Genomic DNA, 20,040 nt, shown 5'->3' with positions numbered 1-20,040 from the left:
TGAGGCGTCTGGTCATGTGGCTGCTACGTTGTGTAGTGTGTGTGTGTATGTGTGTGTGTGTGTGTATGTGTGTGTATGTGTGTGTGTGTGTCTGTGTGTGTGTTGTTGCTGGTACCTCTGAGAGCTGAGAGTTGATTTGATGTGTTTTTTTTAGCTCTGATTTCAACTAATAATAAAAGATACAGTTCCTCTTTCAGAGTCAATTATTTTGTAATAATTCATAATAACCTCTAAAAATTTTATCATAATCTTTGAGGCCTCCTAAAAATGTCTAAAGCTCCTACAAAAGTTGTATAATAACCCTGAAGGTCATCTGAAAGACCACATGGCGGTGACGTCAGCCGGCAACCTACCACACAAATTCATTTTTCACGTCTGCGGCAAGAGTCCTAATAATTGGGTGGATGTCCTAAGTAAGATGTTTGAGGAAGCTGATAACAGGAAAGTCACCTCCATTGCTATGCCACCAGTCGGAACGAGTTTGTAGTTTTATTTTTAACTTTTGTGGTCGATGAAATGGTGTAGTTGGTTAAGGCGCCTGGTTTTGAGTTAGCTGGTTTGCACTTGCCTGGTTTGAATGCAAGGCAATCCCTATCTATCATATGCAATCTGTGTAAGATGAGGTTTTTTCATGTTTTATTCTATCAATTTTGTCTTTTATCTCTTTGGCTATCAAATTTTAGTAGACGATTCTCGCTATTTATGGATGTTGGTCATTTATCTGAAAGAGTTGAAATGTTTAAAACTCGTCAAGTCTCTTTGGTTTATCGAATTTATGTACTTGCGGAGTTTTGTTTTTAGGAATCTTTATAAGTGTTATTAGTGCGTATACACAACAATCTTAAATAACAATATATATTGGCTATCAATTATAATTAAACTTTTTCTTATATTTCAATCTTTTCTTATATTTCAGTATAATTCAATATTTCTTCGTTCAATTATTTCTTATTAATGATAATTATGATAAGGACATGAAACCATTCAACACTAAGAATAATTTTTTAAAGGATTCGGTAGCGAGTGTTACGACGCCATGGCAACCGCGATATATGAGGCTGCGAAAACCTTTGCACACAAGAAGCCAACGAATTTGAAGTCCATCTATATCTACATTCTCGACGATAAGATTCTGGAGTCGTTTAGGAAGACTTTTGATAGTCTGACATCATCAATCTTTCAGAATTTTTTTAGTTTTCGATTCCAGTTTTTAGGTAAGAATTTTGAGAACGAATTTTTAAAATTTACGTTTTCTTTCAAGAATTTCGTTGCAATGGTTTAGGCGCCTGATTCTGCTGTTACAGTGACCACGTTCAAACGCGAAGTGAGAATCAATACTGCTGCTGCTACTACTTGCCTTAAGAATAGGCATAACAATAAGAAGAAAAAGAAGTAGACGAAGAATGAAATGATAATATAATTAATAATTTTATTAATATTTATGATTTTTGAGCAAATGCCAAAGAGAATATGAAAAATTATATCTATCCCGGAAAGAGTGCAACTAGAACGTCGGGAGTGGGAGTTGCATCCGGTTCAAATTTTAAAATGCCGGAAAATAGAATAGATCCTGGTAGTGGTGGTGGTGGTAGTGGTAGTAGTGGTGGTAGCGACAATGACGATGTTCAGTTGGTGGTGTACAGCATGACTGAGCAGAACATCATCAACGTTGTCAGTCAAATCAACAAGAAAGTCGACAGCATGATGACCGTTGAAACAATTGATCTGGACTGCGAAATTTCGAAAAAAGAGGTTTTCCGTGTGAAAAATATCAATTTTTTTAATGATTTCATTTTTAAAAAATGGGAATTTTCAACAAAAAGAGTAATTTTAATTAGAAAAAAGTTAATTTTATCGGCGATTACATCTTAAAAAGGTAAAATTTTGAATAAAAATTGTTACAGTTGGATAAAATTAAGAAGGAGGCCTCAGTCGAACTATCCTTGCTTAAGAATAAACTGTCAGTGAAAGGTGAGAAATCCTGCGTTCATAAGGCCATCCAGCTGATACAAAATTTAATAAGAGATAAGAAGGAAGAGGAGGAAATAAAATTCCTGGCTAATTACGTTGGTGGTTTAACTTCTCTCTCTCACTCTCTCTCTCTCCTCTCTCTCTCTTTTCTTTCTTTCTCTCTCTCTGTTTTCTTTATTTTTCTGTATTTACTCTTATTCAATCTTCTTCTCCTTTTTTTTATTTGCTTTCCCGTACTCTCTCTCTCTCTCCACATTTCTCTCTCTCTCTCTCTCTCTCTCTTTCTTTCTCTCTCATTGTTGATTCCAGTGTCTGTTTTCCTGCTTCCATCTCTCCCAGACACTTGTATTATATTAACTTTCTCTTTCCATTTTCTTTCAGACCAGACCATTATTTAATCTCTCTCTATCTCTATTATCTCTATCTCTTTTTTTTCTTTCTCTCTCTTTCTCTCTCTCTCTCCTTCTCTCATTATTCTAGAGACATATATTTATTATACCCAGGTAAAATGGACTTACTACATGGCTGATGCCAGCAAAAATGTAGGAGTGTCTGAATACGACTCCTATTCGTGTGGTCGGCTGGAGAAGGCCTTTCAGACGAACTCGAAAGAAAAAATCAGCTTCACCGATAAGGATGGCAAGAAGCATAGCGTCAGTGTCAAGAACATGACGGATGACGTGATCGATGGTTCGAATGCATACTCAGCTAAAGTTAAGAGGATTCCGACTGGTTCGTTTCGATGTGACTTGAAAACTTTGAATAAGTTAATGAAATCGATTTTCTTTGAGTATTCTAATGAATGAGTGAATGAATGAAAGAATGCATGAATGAATGAATGAATGAATGCATGAATGAATGAATGAATGAATGCATGAAAAAAGAACGAAAGAATGAATGAATTGTGAATTCATAAGTTTATTAATGTTATGGAATTAGCTAAACATCTTTTCCAAAATATTTGAAATTTAATCCCCGACCCTTTTCCTCTTCGATCCCAGAATCTACGAAACTGCCAGACAGGTGGGACCCGATGGCCTCTGGCGAGACCCACAAACTTGTCGACCTCAGCTCGGTGGGGTCAGAGTTCATGAGGGTAGAGAAACACTTCAGGGCCACCAGCAACAATTTAATAAAATCTATCATTAAGGTTGTGGCCTTGTGTTTTGTATGTTTATTTCTTTGTTTATTTTCGTTTTTTTCATTTCCTCATTCGTTCATTCCTTCGTCTGTTCGTTCGTTAGTTCTTTCATTCGTTCATTCATTCATTCATTCATTCATTTTCCGGCATTCATTTAACTCCTTCTTTCATATTTTTTCATGTTCAGGCCGTACATGTATACTTCTAATATATCGTGAAAAATTTGTTACCATTGCAAAATAATAATTTTGCATACTGCAAATCCTACCGGGGCAATTATCTCTTCACAATTTAACCTACTTTAACCAACTTTTTAGAAGTATAGTCCAGAATTTAATTACAATACCAAATTAAACAATACACTTAACCTTGACCCTGACCCTGACCCCGTCAGATCCAGCGCATACAGAATCCAAGTCTTTACCGACAGTACAAGGTGAAGATGCTGTCGATGGAGAGTGACCTGCCGCTCTATGGCGGCAAGAAGATCGAGATGAGGTTGTGGCACGGCACCTCCAGTGACGTCATCCCTAAAATTAACTCCAACAACTTTAATAGGTCCTATGGTGGTGTGCACGGTGAGTTGGTTGGTTGGTTGGTTGGTTGGTTGGTTGGTTGGTTGGTTGGTTGGCTGGTTAGTTGGTTGGTTGGTTGGCTGGTTGGTTGGTTGGTCTCTTAGTTGACTGAACACACCCTACAGGTCTGGTGTACGGAAACGGAGTTTACTTTGCCGTGAATTCGCAGTATTCAATCAGTGGATACTGCACTCCGGACGTTCACGGGCGCAAATACATCTACCAGGCGAGGGTCCTGGTCGGCAACGCTGGGCAAGGGGCATTTGGCTTGAAGGAACCTCCCCTGAAAGATCCCGCGAAAGGGATTTTATATGACTCCGTAGTGGATCGCTTGAACGCTCCATCCATGTACGTCATCTTCTACGACTATCAGATGTATCCGGAGTATTTGATTACTTTTCAGTGAATTTTTTTTCGTTTGTTCATATGATGATCGTGGTAATGATTATTATTATTCTTCTTCTTCTTATTATTATTATTACTATTATTGTTGTTATATACTTTATGTGAATATTTCTGTTTGATTTTGTTTTTCAATATTTTTTTTATAAATTAAAAAAAAGTGTTACTTTTAATTGGTGCTACTAAAAATGAAAATGGCCAAACTCGATAGCGCGATTCGCTGATAACGGAAACGAGACGATACATATCGATTCGATACGATACGATACATGAACGACTGATGGTATAATTAAATGAGTGAATGGTGGCTATACAAATGAATGATTATAATAATAATAAAACAATAATAATAGCAATAATAAAAAATTTTAAATCTGGCTTAGTACAAATACGTGAATGAACGTTCGTCAATAAAAAAAACTCGTATCCTTTTCTTGATCACGTCAAATCGTTTAATCGATTACTGCTACTGCTGCTACTACTACTGCTACTACTACTGCTACTACTACTGCTACTACTACTGCTACTACTACTGCTACTACTACTGCTACTACTACTGCTGCTACTACTGCTATTACTACTACAACTACTACTGCTGCTGCTAAAACTGCTACCATTACTACAACTACTACTACGAATAAAAGAATAGTAATAATAAAAATGATAATATTATTATCATCTATTTATTGTTATTATTATTATTATTATCATGATAAAATGCTATGCGGATAATTCGATTGATTTTTATTGCATCGCGATGAAAGAAATTTTTAAAAATAATCTTCGTCAGATCGGACGAGAAATTGTTTCCGCCTTATTACTTCCGGCAAAAATGTTAGAGAAAATGATAATTTTGTTTTTTGTTTTGTTTCTGACTTCAGTGTTTTTGCATTTAAGAAATCGCGCGCTATACAATAACATTTGATTAATTGATTGATCGATTGATTGATTGATTGATAGATAGACAAGCAAAAGCAGGTGTTATGCTATTTTGTTCATGGTTTAGTATAACAATTATTATCTCTCTCTCCTCTCTCTCTCTCTCTCTCTTGTCCCTCCTACAAATAAATAACTTGAAATGGTTTCCAAGTTGAAACAATTGCTCATCGGAGTTAGTAGTACAGATGTTGTTCATATTTCTTTGTTGATCTTTAATGCGTTTCAATTGCTCCATCTTATGATTAGATTCTATGATTGATTTGATGTCATATAGGAAAAAAATATTTGGCAAGACATATCTTTATAATTACTCTCATAAGTATTTTCCACGTTTTTACCTTATTAACTAATTTTCAGATTGATAGATAGATAGATAGACAGACAAATAACGAGACAGACAGACAGACTGACGATGTTATTTCCATCATTGCTGGTGCTTGGATGGTTTTTGGTCGTCAGCAGTGCCGAGAAAGAAATCATCATAGTCTCCCCTGGCAAGCGCGCTCCTCTGTCGGATGACGTCCAAAGTGAAATCATCAACGCTCACAACAACTTCAGAAAAGGCGAAGGATCGTCAAATATGAAGAAAATTGTAAGGATTTTTTTCTTAATTCACTGTGTTCATCTTTTATACTAAGTCCGTCTTTGTTTTTGTAGTACTTTTGCTCTAAAACTCTTCCTTTCTTTTCTAACTTCTTCTCAATCAGCTACAAAGTTACAATCGGATTTTAAGAGCCATTTGTTGGCAAAATTTATTGAGAAGCGTTTTTGAAATGGCGCTGTTATAATAAGATTATTAATTAAATATAAATTTTTGTTGTTGTTTTTTTTAGAATTTATTCAATTTTAAACGATCGACACGAGTGTCGATAAAAATGAAACACCTGGAAATGTTTCATTCGTTCCTGATGACTCTCTCAGAAATGGAACAGCGTGCTGGCTGAGATGGCAGACACCTGGGCAAGCAGCTGCAGTTTCACCCACGGCCAACCGAGCTCACCGAGTTCTCCCTTCCCCCAAACAGGGCAGAACCTCTTCGCCACCACCGTCCAGGCTGTCAACGTCTCCAGCTACATCAGCAGCTGGTACAAGGAGAAGGAAAAGTTTGACAGCGTCACTCAGACCTGCGCTGCTAAGGCTGTCTGTGGACATTACACCCAAGTTGGTGAATGAAAGGATGGATTGATGGATGAAAAATGAATGAATGAGCAAGCGAAATAAATAAATGAACAAATGAATAAAACTATTGAGGTTGTATGGGCAGCGACCTCAGACGTAGGCTGCAGTTATGCTCTCTGTCCAACTCTCCCGCCAACTAAACTGACCAATGCCTATTTCTTCGTGTGCAATTATGGACCCGCGTTAGTTTCAATTTATTCACTTTTTTAATTGAAAATACATAAAATTTCATTTCGATATAATAATATTGCACGTAAACAGAGGGAATTTCGTCGGTCAAAAACCCTTCAAGATTGGATCTGCGTGTGCTGATTGCTCGGACGCGTGCACGGACGGCCTCTGCAGTTAGAAGTTCGATTTTGGTTGGAAGTTCGATTTTGTAGAAATTTCTCACTCTTGCCCTTTAAAAATTTTGTTGTAAGATGAACCGTGCGAGATTTTGATAGGTTTTGCCATCTGCCATGCCTTGCGTCGTTGCTGCTGTGTTTTTGAGATGTTTTTTAAATTTAACGGGAAGTAATTTTATGGATGGAGTTGCAAGCAGACGAGCATTTGCAGAGCTGGCATTTGTTTGAGGAAAAAATTTGTATAGATTATTTTTTAGGATTTTTAACATTTAAATTTAAGATTTTCAAACATTTTACGTCAAAAATTCTTTATTTCATTGCCAAATTAATCGCAGAAGTAGTTGCACGTCCAACTGGTACAAGGCAAATCGAACAAATTAATCATTAATGCTCTCTCAAATTTCATCAAACATTTCATAAATTATTTAACCGTGAACTGAACATTTGATTAATTATATCAAATTTTATATCTCAAATTTAATCAAGCATTTGGATATTTCAAACTTTCGGACACAAAATTAAATTATTATTCATTGAATTAATAAATAACTTAATGCATGCAACACCGCCTGTTGGTTTTAAAAAAAATTCTAAAATCCTTTTTCAATAATAAAATGCCGCTCTGGACAACATGTTGGTGTTACGGTTAAGGGACTTGGTAATGATGCTGATGTACCTGGGTTCGAATGCATCGAGATTCTCGTCTATCACATACATTGATTTAAGAGTAGTTAGTATTCACATAAACTGTGACTTTGTTGTAGCTGCTTTCGGGAAATACCACTGAGACTTAACAAAGAAACGAAACAAAACGAAATTTTATTTGCTTCTCAAAATTGAAAATTAAACAACTGCTGACATAAAAATTTGAAGTGTTATTTGTGTACGTGTGTGCGTTCGTGTATACAGGTGTGTGTGTGTGTCTATGTGTGTCTGTGTGCCTGTGTGTGTTTGAGTGTGTGTGTGTGTGTTGATATGTTTGGGGTTTGTTACTCCGAATTTCAAGTACATGTTACCGGGTTTGAAAACAAATAAGATTTCACGTACGGCGTGACGATAAGGTCAGCTGCTGCTTATAATATTCGTAATTGGAGTAAATTAGATTTTCAGATAACCCAAATTAATTATTTAAAATGATTAAAAAAGAAAGAAAAGCCCATGCTAATTGAATAATAGTAACAATAATAATAATAATAATTAATAATTAATAATAATAACAATAATAATAACTGTCTTTTTTTTAATTTTCTAAAAATGTCATATGCTATTTATTATTAGTGGAGGTGTTGATCAATAGTTGAAAAATATATTGAATTTATTATTATTATTATTATGATTATTATTATTGATCAATAAGAGCTCAGAAAACCTACACGTATTTTAATTTAAACAGCAATAAATTAATTAAAAAATTCCTGAAAATTTAGAATATTATTCATTATTATTATCATTATCATATTATTATTATTATTGTTGTTGTTGTTTTTGTAGCTATTTTTATTACTTATTGTTATAATTTCAAAAATGTGTTGCATTTAATTATGTTCGCGATTTGTGTGTGGGCTTGCCCTGAGGAGAAGGGTTTTGTATATAAACCACAGAAGAGAGTCGGGATTTGGTCAGGTAGAAATAGATATATATATCTTCCAGTTTAATCTTAAAATATAACTCATAATTAAGTAATTCATTTTATTTAAAATTTACATTTATAATTATATAATAGAACTTAATTAGTAAATAATTAATTTATATAGAAGAACATTCATTTCAGAATCTGGAAGATGCTGTTTAAGCTGCTGTTGATTTGTTCACTGACGGTCCTTGGATGTGGGAGCGAGAAGTTGACAGACGATCAGATTGCCGAAGTTTTGAAAATCCACAACAAGTTGAGAAAAAATGAAGGCGCTTCTGATATGAAAGTTCTCGTAAGAAACTCCATTAACTAATTTTTTTCACAATTCTTCTTTTAATATTTGTCTTTTCATTACTTTAAACTACAAAATAACTTTTTTTTAATTTCTGAACGATTTTCTCTCAGAGATGGAATGGAGCTTTAGCCGAGAAAGCAGATGCATGGAGTGAAAAATGTGTTTTCGAGCACGGCAATCCAGACATGCCTAAATCTAACTTCTACATCGGTCAGAACCTTTACGCGTCTAGCCAGGCTCCGGAAACTGTGAATTATGAGAGTGTTGTTAGGTACTGGTTCAGCGAGAAAGAAAACTACAATTTATCCACAAGAACCTGTGCCAAGGATAAAATCTGTGGTCACTACACTCAGGTAGAAAATTTTGGTTTACTGCCCAACAGCTCAACAATTAATGTCGTTACTGTAAATAACTTTCTCTTAATAAATTTTTACAACTATCAACAAAACACACATAGCGCGTGTGAATGAATATGCGTGAGTCAAAGCATCACATACATTGCATGTGATTGCTTGGATTTCTTTGCGTTTGAACACGGTCAATGCAGCAAGAGGACCAGGAACCGCAACCAGCTTGAATAGCTAATGCTTACCTCAAATTATATTCACCATTATATTCGCAATAGCAGACGTATTCATTTCAAGTGGCATAAGAAGTTAACAAATTTCATGACATCTTTCAAAATCTTAAATTTTTATCTGATTTAGATTAAAAAATTGAGATGAAAAAATGTTGGAAACATCTTTTAGGTGGTGTGGGCAAAAACAACAGACCTCGGATGTGCACATGCAGTCTGCCAGAAACTGGGGAACCTCTACTACACCAACGGTCTCTTCGTCGTCTGCAACTATGCACCCGGGTGATAAATATTTTAAATTATTTTTTAAACTGACTGTAGTAATTATAAAAATTTATTATATATTATAATATAATAAGTATTGTTATATTATTTATAATAATTTCTAATATAACTTTTTCAAATTTATAAAAGAGATAATCTTCCTAACACGAAACTTACTACATATTCGTTTGAAAATTTGTTCAATGTTTTCCACTCTGCAAGACATTTTTCAAATTGTGAATAACACATCAAGTAAATTTGCTTATATCTAAAAAAAGTATTTTTTAAATAGAGGGAATTATGTCGACAAAAGCCCTTACAAAGTCGGACCGGCTTGTGGGGACTGCCCTGGCGCATGCACTGACGGACTATGCAGTAAGTTCAATTCCAATTAGAAAAACATTTAGTTTTTCATCTTTTCGGTTTTTAAATAGATTTCAGTATTTCAAACCGTCAAAGTTTTTCATAAGCGTTGTAAATTTATATTTTTGTTAGAGTTAAATTGAACTTATGTAACATTGGTTCGAAGTTGGAAAATTTATTTTAAAAAAGATACCAGATTTTCTTGCACTGTTTGGCTAGTTAGCTAGAGCCGGTAGAAGAACCCTGTTTTACGTGACTGATGATCTGATGATGATTACGAACCAATGATCTGGTTCAAATACAACCTGTCCGAAACCCACAAAACTTTCAAAGGCTGTGTCACGAAAATTTAACTACAATTATAGATTTATGCCCAGGCAGTTAAGCGTTTGTCGGATCAGAGCTCCCTAACAAAGGACAGAAATTTTTATAAAAATATTGCAGAATGAGCAAATGGGAAAAACCTCTTTGTATTTAATCAATCAATCAATTAATTAATTAATTAATTAATTAATTAATTGATTAAATTAATTAATTAATTAATTAATTAATTAATTAATTAATTAATTAATTGACCAATTAATTATTCAATTAATTAATATTTTAATGAGACTTTTAAAAATCTTCTTTCCAGATTGAATTCACACGGAAAGATCAAGAAGATGATTAACGACGTGGAGACGATTAAATTAAATATTTGATTATATTTTGATTTTTTCAAACTGAAATTTATTTTTAATGATAGCAATTCGGAGAAAAATTTGCAGAGAGCATCTTATTTCGATATTTTACTTTTTGTTCTTTTAAAATTTCAAAACTGTCAAGTCAATAGTTGTTACGAGGTGTTCATTGACATTTATTGAGATACGCTTTATCCTCCCCCACTAGCTGATTCTATTTCACGAGCAGGTGTTTCGAGTCGATATTGAAAGATATCGTTTCGTTTCGTTTCGTAAAAATCCACCGTCAATGGCAAAGAATAAAGAGAGAGAAAGAGAGAGAGAGAAACAAGAGAGAAAAAATGAGAAAGAGAGAGAGAGAGATTGAATGATAGAAAGAGATGAAACATTGAAGACGAATGATCAGACGTAATTGTTTGTTTTGCAAGCTGGAATCGAGGTATTTATAATTTTTAGAAAAATAGTTCATTTGTAAATTTTAGTTTCAAATTTCGAATTTAAATATTTAATTTCATTTCAATGATTTAATTTCAGATTTAGAGACAAAATACTTTCAACGGAGCACCTGATGCTGTTATGCGTTGGTTCGTTGAATGCAGTCAGTGGCAACATCGCTTTGAACGAGAATAACATAACCGCCCACAACATCTTGAGAAGGAATGAAACTTCGTCAGACACGCGAACAATTTAAAGAATAATTGATGAATTTTATAAATAATTGATGAATTTTAAGAATAATTGATGAATTTTAAGAATAATTGATGAATTTTAAGAATAATTGATGAATTTTAAGAATAATTGATGAATTTTAAGAATAATTGATGAATTCTTCACTATTTATCATTCTCAAACAACTAGAGTATCCAAAAAAAGTTTACTATGCAGAGCATGAATCTCATTCATGGGTGTTTCCTGTCAGGACTCTTTCATTCAAACCCAGACACAGGTCAAACACTTTAAATAAATTTCAATCTACATTCATTGCAAATGGCTGGCTAATTCTCATTATTCATTCTGGGATTGGTTGAGTCAAGCAGAGTTGAATTCAGAGCATAAAGCGTAATACAAACTTAATAAAGCAATCAGCTTGAAATGAGTTGATAAACACTTTAAAATTAAAGCAAGAAACGACATCCAGCTATATGGGAGTTCATTTCTTGTTCTACTACGCACCCGGCTCTCTAACTGTCTTCCTCATTTTTATATATTCTAATTATTTTATATGTAGAAAAAACATTTTGTTGGCTCGTTCGTTCGTTCGTTCATTTGTAGGTTTTTTCGTTCGTTCGTTCGTTCGTTTGTGGGTTTTATTTCGTTCGTTCGTTCATTTGTGGGTTTTGTCGTTCGTTCGTTCGTTCGTTTGTTTGTTCATTTGTTTGTTTGTTCGCTTGCTGTCGGTAACTCTAACTTAATGATTGATTATTATTATAATATAATTATTATACTATTATCATTATAATTTATTATCATTATTATATTATTAATATTATCTTACGCAATTTATTCGTCATCTTACGATTTACCATGTTAGGAACACTATTTGAACATAATTTAATGCTGATTCTATTTCTTATTGTGCGCATTTAAAATGTATGGCGAGCATTATAAAATATCTATATAACTTAAATCATAAGTTTTATTATTTTAACTTAATAATTACAACGTATGTTTTATATATGTTCTCATTATCATAGCAATTTTGACAGTGAAGATGCAAGGGTATGCAAGGTGTGTGTCCCATACGGGGACTGCCCTGAAAATTGTTCTGAGAGCCTCTGCAGTCAGTTTTTTTGGGAGGTTTCAAATTTTTAAATTATTTTCCTTATACGGCACCTTTAAAACCGTCTTATCAATAAAGTTTCTGGTTTCTCCAATTTCGAGTTTTAATGCTAACAGCTCGAACGAATAAATAAATAAATGAATGAATGCATGAATGAATGAACGAACGAACGAACGGACGAACGAACGAATGAATGAATGACCGAACGAACGAACGAATGAATGAACGAACGAATGACTGAATGAACGAACGAACGATCGACTGAATGAATGATTGAATGACTGAATGAACGAACGAACGAACGAACGAGCGAACAAACGAACGAACGAACGAATGAATGAATGAAGGAATGAATGAATATATATCAGCACACACACACGCACGCACACACACACACGCACGCACGCACGCATACACACACACCCACGCATACACACACACACACACACGCACATATTACAAACGATTGAATACTTTACGTTCTTGCCTTGTAAAACCTCCATGCAAGCATTTTATTAACTTCGTTTGTCGTAGCTGTTTTACTTAATGGTATCATTATCATTACTGTTAGTGATATTTTTATAGTAGTAGTAGTAGTAGTAGTAGTATTAATGGTAGAGTAGTAGTAGTAGTAGTAGTATTGAAAATTTGGCAAGTTGGTACGTAAGGAAACACACAAACACACACACAAACAAACACAAGCACACACGCAAATAAACAAACGTACAAATAAACACACACACACACAAACACACTCGTGACGTAGGTCAGTAATAATTCGCCTCCAAAACATTAAATATCTTTTAATAAGTTGGTACGTAAGGAAACACACAAACACACACACAAACACACACACAAACAAACACAAGCACACACGCAAATAAACAAACGTACAAATAAACACACACACACACAAACACACTCGTGACGTAGGTCAGTAATAATTCGCCTCCAAAACATTAAATATCTTTTAATAAGGCGCATTCCTTATATGGTTGGCTTGTATTTTATTTGTTTGTTTTGTTTAATAATAAAAAAAATAATAATAATTATTAGTATTATTATCTTTTTTATTATTTGAATTATTGAGTTCCTAAATTGATATATTACCCTGCATACAGGCTTGTCGTTAAAACCAAATTTTTCCTACTAATAGTGGGGTTGTTTGTATACATAATATATATATATATATATATTTATAAATATATATATACATATATATATATATATATAATATTATATATATATATAAACATACAATATATATATATATATAAAACTATGTGTGTGTTTGTGTGTGTTGTCTGTTGTCATTCAAGATACTTTGAAATTGTAATGAAATGTAAATATGTAACTACAGTGCTGGTAAAAAGGTTATGACAACCCTGTATTTTAAGCACAACTTAAGAATCAAGATCTACAGAAGACATGGTTATGAAGCTTTCAGGTATAATAGAAAATAACATTACAAATGTTTTAACAAAATTTTATTCTACTAGAAATTATTCCTTGCCCAGTGTTTGAACTTTTTTGCCAGCAGTGTACTACGCAGTTAGCATTATGGTTTCTGGATAATTAGTTTTTATTAATTATTAATACGCCAAGTTAGGTACATTCATAACTTTGTCATCTGCTTATTATTATTATTATTATTATTATTACTATAGACTTAAACTAAAATATTAATACTACTACTTTAATTTAATAATAATTATGTTGACGATAAATCTAATTTAATAACAAGAAATTTGAAGTAATAATAATGGTATTAATAATAGTAGTAATAACAATATAAGGATAATAATGGATACTGTATCATCATGTTTGGCATCCACGAGAGAGACGCCGGACGAGGGGGCAGGACTCGACTTTCCCCTCATAAACAGGCAGCCGACCTCTGCTACAATGCTCAATCCTGGAACATCACTACATTACATCAACAATTGCGAAAGAAGCACCAGATTTCCCATTCCAGTTGAAAGAAAACTGAACTGGAACAGATGATTGATGAGATTTGAGTGTTTTATTTTCACATTAATAACTTTATATTTGCATGTACGTACGTTTTAAAACTCAATTTAAATATTAAACTGACCTACTCTAGTTGTACACATTCTATACTATGTCGAGCAATATAGAGACAAGGTTCAGACTGTATAAAATATATTATTGTCTTTTTATTAACTTTATTGCAACTCTATGTTTACCATAAAATTTGATTGATAACGCCAAAATAATAAGAATGATTGAACCCCAATTGAGCAATTAAACCAGCCCCTCTAGAATGTACTCACTTGCAGTGACGAGCATTATAGATTAAATAGGATTTTATAATTATTTCATTATTAATATTTGGTATTTGGAGTTAGAAAATAAAAGGATTATTGTTGTTGTTGTTATTATTATTGCTTTGATCACGCTGCGCTGCTTAGTATAAATAGTAGAAAGTAGAAACATCAAGCCATATATGGTTTCGAATGAATGATTAATTTATTATTTAAATTAATAGTGAATTAAATTAGTAAATAAAACAAATAATTAAATTATTAAATCGATCAATTAATCAATCAATTAATTAATTATAAAAGTTATATACTATTATTATTATAACATATATGAGTATAATTATTTATACAAAAAGTAGGGTACGTAAGAGCACAGCATTCAGTAAAAAATTTATGTTTTTTTTGGAAAAACGGCTAAACCTCTAACTAAATATATTATTAAATATATATAATAAGTATAATAATAATAATATTAATAATAACGACAATAATAATATTAATAATAATAATAAAAGTGCCACTCCCAAAATACGACATCTCCTGGCAATCTGAAACAACAACAACAACCACCACAACCACAACAACAACAGCAACAACAAAGATGATGATCAAGACAGTAATAATAATAATAATGACGATGACGTCATCGTCAATGATAAGCCCGACGCAATCGGCACCGCCAAAGAAAGACTGTGTCAGTGGCTCTCAATATTACGACAGGTTCTTCAAAAAGTGCCACCTATGTTCTGACTGCTGCTGGCCCAAGCCAAAAAATGAATTTTGCTCGGCTAAGGGCGTTTGCGATTTCGGTCAGTTGGATGAATGATGGAATGAATTAGTGGATGAATGAATGAAGGTGTGAATGAATGAATGAATGAAAGAATCAGTCAATCAATTGATCAATCAATCAATCAATCGATCGATCAATCCGATCAATCTATGAACGAATGAACAAATGAACGAATGGATTGATGGGTGAATAAATGAACCAATGAATGAATTATTAAATAAATGAATGAAAGAATAAATGAATGAGTGCATGAATGAACTAGTTCAAACTAAATTATTATTATAAAAAAGTTACAGTGTTTTATTTAACCCTTTTTTACGTGTAAAATGTACAAATTTAAACATTTTGAACTCCGAAATTTCAGAATTGGTTTGCCAAAAACCGTCAACCAACAGCAGCAGCGGCAGCATCAGCAGCAACAACAACAACAACGACGACGATAACAAGAACATCATCATCATCATCGTCGTCGTCGTCCTATCAATCATCACCGTCATATCTGCCTGGCTTTTATTGGATCGCTTGTTCAAGTTGAAAGTATGCAAAATATGCTGCCGTAGAGAGCGACTAAGTGGTTGGTTCTACGAAACTAAATTTAAATATGTTTCTTCAATTAAGAAAAGAGATTTAGGGAGGTAGAGGAAGAGAGAGACAGAAAGACAGAAAGACAGAAAGAGAGAGAGAGAGGACAGAAAGAGAGAGAGAGAGAGAGACAGAGAGAGAGAGAGACAGAGAGAGAGATAGAGAGAGAGATAGAGAGAGGAGAGAGAGAGATAGTTGAATATAACATACATTACACGTACAAACGCACACACACACACACACACACACACACACACAGATGAACGTCTAAACATGTACACATACACGCCCACACAAGCCCACATAACAGAATACAGTTTAAGCAATAGTGAATTAAAGTTAAAAATAGTCTAAAACCTGAGTCATTCTTATCACGAGATATCATGCGGTAAGGATAACTGGCCTGCGAGTTAACGCGCAGTTGGCTAAGCTACTTCTAAAATTAGTTAATCAGTAAGTTCTAAGCTATGATGATAATAATAATAATAATAATAATAATAATAATAATAATAATAATAATAATAATAATAATAATAATAATACAACAACAATAATAATAACAACAACAACAATAATAATAATAACAATGAGAACATTCTTTTATTTTAATTTTTAAACATACATTGTAATTATGAAGTTAAAGAAATAAAACTTATAATAATTATTATTATAATAATAATTATAATAATAATAATAATAATAAATAATTTTTCCCCCCAATTTTTACAAAAAAGCGGGAATCCAAGAAACAGAACCAATCGTGGAAGAGGAGAAGAAGATCTCATTGGCTGTAAATGTGAACGAGTTGCAAGCGAATGATTAGTTGATTGTTTGATTGATTGATTGTGGTTGATCGGTTGGCTTTTTGGCTGGGGCTGGTTGGTTGATTGATTGACTAGTTGTTTGATTGGTTGGTTGATTGATTGACCGATTGATTGATTGTTTAGCATAATATAACGCATGCCAAACCGAATTCAATATGAAAATACTGTTTCTAAGCTTTATATTCGTTCATTTTTGTTATAGTATAGCCAATACAGTCATTTTACAATACATTCCATTACTTTTTGCCTTGTTTATCATTTTGCTTTGTTTTTTTGTCCGTAGAGTTCAAATTTTATTTTATGATGCTAACATTTAAATACTTCTTTTTCATAACTGATGTAATTATTTTGTTAGTTATTTCACGATAACATTAATGGAGGTGCAAGCCGATTGGTCTTCAAGTCTTCAAAAATTTTTTTTCAAAGTTTTATACATGAATTTTTGTATTCTTATAGACCTAGCATCCTAAATAGAGTCAATTTTGATAAGTTTCTGACATGAAAATGTTAGTTTTCAAGTGAAAAACTGCTGTAAAAGTATCGGAGATAGAAAAACACTAACGCTACTTTTGTATTACTAGCATTTACTACTGCTACTGCTGCTACTACTACCTCGTTACGTCAGACCAATGAGAGTTCTGTAAAAAATCTTAAGAAAGTAAATTTCGTAAAGACTCATTTTACATTTTCGTTTGCTACGCATACTTATGTGAATCTGACTACATGTGCTGGTGTGTAAGTGTCAGTGTGTATGTTCAGTGTGTCACTATACGCGATGTCGGTAGTCCACAAGTGAGACGTTGTTTTTATATTTTCGGCTCACCTTATGTCAATCAGGCTAATGGTGTCACCTGTAGACTGCCGACAAGTTCATTAGGTAGAAAAACCAAAGAAGGCAACAACACCATTATCTTCAGTTGCTTTAAAGGCAACGATGAACTCGCCAAAAGAATAAACTTCTCTCAATGATGACATCAAAAAATAGACCGATCTCTCGTCTACAGAAACATAATCATAAACACGAATCCCCGTGAACAAAACAAACAACATCATAATTTTATTTAATAAAATTAAATAGAATTACTACAATGTTTTAAGCATATTAATTCAAGTAAATATTTCATATAGCTTGCTCGTTAAAATCCATGCAATTTCGTAAGCCGATGATCCAAGCATGTCAAATAACCCGACCCTTGACTCGAACGATATCAAATCACCCTCCAAAGCTCCTCCAGAAGTAAGCTCCTTGTTCGACCGTTAAAAGTGAACGAAGGCCGTTACATTAATTCTTGTTATATGGTCTCAGTATACACTAGGGAGGGTCTTATAAGGTACCTTTTTAATTAAAAAAAAAATCGAATGCTCACACACATTCGCAGTTCGACACACAAACAAACATTCATTTATTCTTGTAATAACATTTCCAAAATAAAAACTCCGTAGACAAATTAAAATTAGTTTATATTTGTTTGGCTAATTTTTTCGTTCGTTCGTTCATTCATTCATTCATTCATTCATTCATTCATTCATTCATTCACTCATTCATTCATTCATTCATTCACTCACTTATTCACTCACTCATTCATTCATAGCACAATGAAAAAAGAAATCAGAAAAGAGCTGACTGAATAACAAAATAATATACAATAAATAACTAATTAATAAATATTAATAATAAATAAATAATCAAATAATTATATTATAATATATATATATATATATATATATATATATATATATATATATATATATGTAATAATATACATATATAATAAAAATGGCTAACTCTCTTAAGCTACAGAAATTAAATAATGTTATTTTGCGACACAAGCTGAAGAGTTCATCAAACATTAATATCTGCAAAGTTAATAGCCGTGGTTATTATTGTTAGTGTAGTAGAATTTTGTGTAAAATTTATTTTTAAATTCATTTAATTAACTTATTCATTCATTCATTTATTGCTAAGGTTTTACCTAAAATGTGTAACATCAGGTAAGAATAATAAACCTATCAAGAAATATTTTTTATAATAAAAAATTTTCTCCAACATGAATAAATTAATAAAAATAATAAGACTAAATAATATGAATAAAAAACGGTAATAATAAAAAATAATATCTGTAAATGAAATAAATTTCTCAAAAATAGATTTTATGTGCAGTAGAGATTATAGTCGCTCATTTAACAAACTCCTCAACTGTCCTCTCACTTCATTCAACATCTCCAAAGACAACACCAACAACAAACTTTTCTCTTCAGTCATTGGCTGGAAGAATGACGGTGAAAAAGTTATAAAAAGGTTTAAAAGTGAGACTAATTATTATTATTCTACGGAGGGGAGAAGATTTGTATCTAAATCTTCGTCGAATTTCAATTCGAGTAAGTCTAGGAGTAGTGATGGCGAAGATGGTAAGGATGATGTTGTTGTCAAAAATGATTCACAACAACAACAACAACAACCTGAAGCAACAACAACAACTCCACAACCACAGCAACAACCACAGCAACAACCACAACAACCTCCACAACAACAGAAAGAAAAATTTTCAGCCAATGAGCATCTGTCTCACATCGACGACACCACCTTCGATGGCTCTCACATTGGATTTGATTTTCATAGGTTCGTAAATGATACTTTTGAAGTGGTGGTTGTAGTAGCTGCATCAACTACTACTACTACTACTACTACTACTACTATTACTACTACTACTACTACTACTACCACTGCTAATATGGTGGCAGCAGTAGCAGTAGAAGTAGTAATAGTAGTAGCATTCCTATTTACAGAACATAAATTAATTGTAGTAATAGTAGTTGTAATAGTAATAGTAGCAGCAGTAGTAGTAGCAGCAGCAGTAGTAGTAGCAGCAGTAGTAGTAGTAGTAGCAGCAGTAGTAGTAGCAGCAGTAGTACTAATTGCCTTCCTATTAAATGAAAATGAAGTAATGTTTCCTATCTTCTAAAAATAGCAGGCGTCCGGAAGAGATAGCCCTACAGCAGCAGCAGGAGCAGCAGCAGCAGCAGCTCCATCACAACCACAGCCCATCGACCATTAGTGGCAATTCAAAAGAGGACGACATGAAAAATAAAGAGATTTTTCTTAAAGGTTTCTTAGTTGAATTATAATTGTTTAGCCATTATCAGTGAGCATGTTGGTCTGGTGCTGCTGGGTTTGAATGCAAAGAGAACCCACATATGAGTGATGTATGTTATTTGTAACGTTTGTTATGCTACATAGTGAGCGCTATATAAATTAGGAATCCTTGGGTTCTCATTGGGCTTTCCTTGCGTTTGAACACATCCACTTCAACATCAGTGCCAGGCGCCTTAACCATTACACCACAGCGTCGTCCATTAATACTATTATTGCTATCACTCTTAATTTTGTAGTTGATGTTTCTGATAAGAAGAGA

The 20,040-nt window shown here is 33.1% G+C and overlaps 3 protein-coding genes across 3 annotated transcripts; all 3 read left to right on the top strand.

The window, feature by feature from the left end:
• The first annotated feature begins 1,944 nt into the window (after nt 1-1,944).
• Nucleotides 1,945-4,239, top strand: HELRODRAFT_104522 (hypothetical protein). The gene is made up of 5 exons (XM_009033644.1): nt 1,945-2,066; nt 2,475-2,703; nt 2,973-3,121; nt 3,507-3,690; nt 3,813-4,239. Exons 2-5 carry the CDS (start codon nt 2,493-2,495, stop codon nt 4,091-4,093), a joined length of 825 nt encoding a protein of 274 aa, XP_009031892.1. The 5' UTR covers nt 1,945-2,066; nt 2,475-2,492; the 3' UTR covers nt 4,094-4,239.
• A 1,180-nt stretch (nt 4,240-5,419) lies between these two features.
• On the top strand, nt 5,420-7,117 carry HELRODRAFT_104520 (hypothetical protein). Its single transcript, XM_009033643.1, has 5 exons — nt 5,420-5,620; nt 5,950-6,187; nt 6,278-6,389; nt 6,469-6,551; nt 6,879-7,117. The coding sequence occupies exons 1-5, from the start codon at nt 5,441-5,443 to the stop codon at nt 6,881-6,883; spliced, it is 618 nt and encodes a 205-aa protein (XP_009031891.1). The 5' UTR covers nt 5,420-5,440; the 3' UTR covers nt 6,884-7,117.
• Nucleotides 7,118-8,335: 1,218 nt separating this feature from the next.
• HELRODRAFT_182927 (hypothetical protein) lies at nt 8,336-9,345 on the top strand (the record flags this gene model as incomplete). Its single annotated transcript, XM_009033642.1, has 3 exons — nt 8,336-8,479; nt 8,593-8,835; nt 9,232-9,345. The coding sequence occupies 3 exons, from the start codon at nt 8,336-8,338 to the stop codon at nt 9,343-9,345; spliced, it is 501 nt and encodes a 166-aa protein (XP_009031890.1).
• Between the last annotated feature and the right edge of the window lie 10,695 nt (nt 9,346-20,040).

The sequence above is a fragment of the Helobdella robusta genome (genome assembly GCF_000326865.2).
Source record: "Helobdella robusta unplaced genomic scaffold HELROscaffold_95, whole genome shotgun sequence".
Lineage (NCBI taxonomy): Eukaryota > Metazoa > Annelida > Clitellata > Rhynchobdellida > Glossiphoniidae > Helobdella > Helobdella robusta.
Note: the sequence above shows the minus strand (reverse complement) of the source record. Positions and strands in the feature narration are given on the sequence as shown.

Excerpts from the sequence above, each read along its gene's own strand:
- HELRODRAFT_104522 (XM_009033644.1), top strand. The coding sequence starts at position 2,493 with ATGGCTGATGCCAGCAAAAATGTAGGAGTGTCTGAATACGACTCCTAT. Across the intron at positions 2,704-2,972 it reads AGTTAAGAGGATTCCGACTG|AATCTACGAAACTGCCAGAC; the intron begins GTTCGTTTCGAT and ends CTTCGATCCCAG. Across the intron at positions 3,691-3,812 it reads GTCCTATGGTGGTGTGCACG|GTCTGGTGTACGGAAACGGA; the intron begins GTGAGTTGGTTG and ends CACACCCTACAG.
- HELRODRAFT_104520 (XM_009033643.1), top strand. The coding sequence starts at position 5,441 with ATGTTATTTCCATCATTGCTGGTGCTTGGATGGTTTTTGGTCGTCAGC. Across the intron at positions 5,621-5,949 it reads CGTCAAATATGAAGAAAATT|AAATGGAACAGCGTGCTGGC; the intron begins GTAAGGATTTTT and ends TGACTCTCTCAG. Across the intron at positions 6,188-6,277 it reads TGTCTGTGGACATTACACCC|AGGTTGTATGGGCAGCGACC; the intron begins AAGTTGGTGAAT and ends ATAAAACTATTG.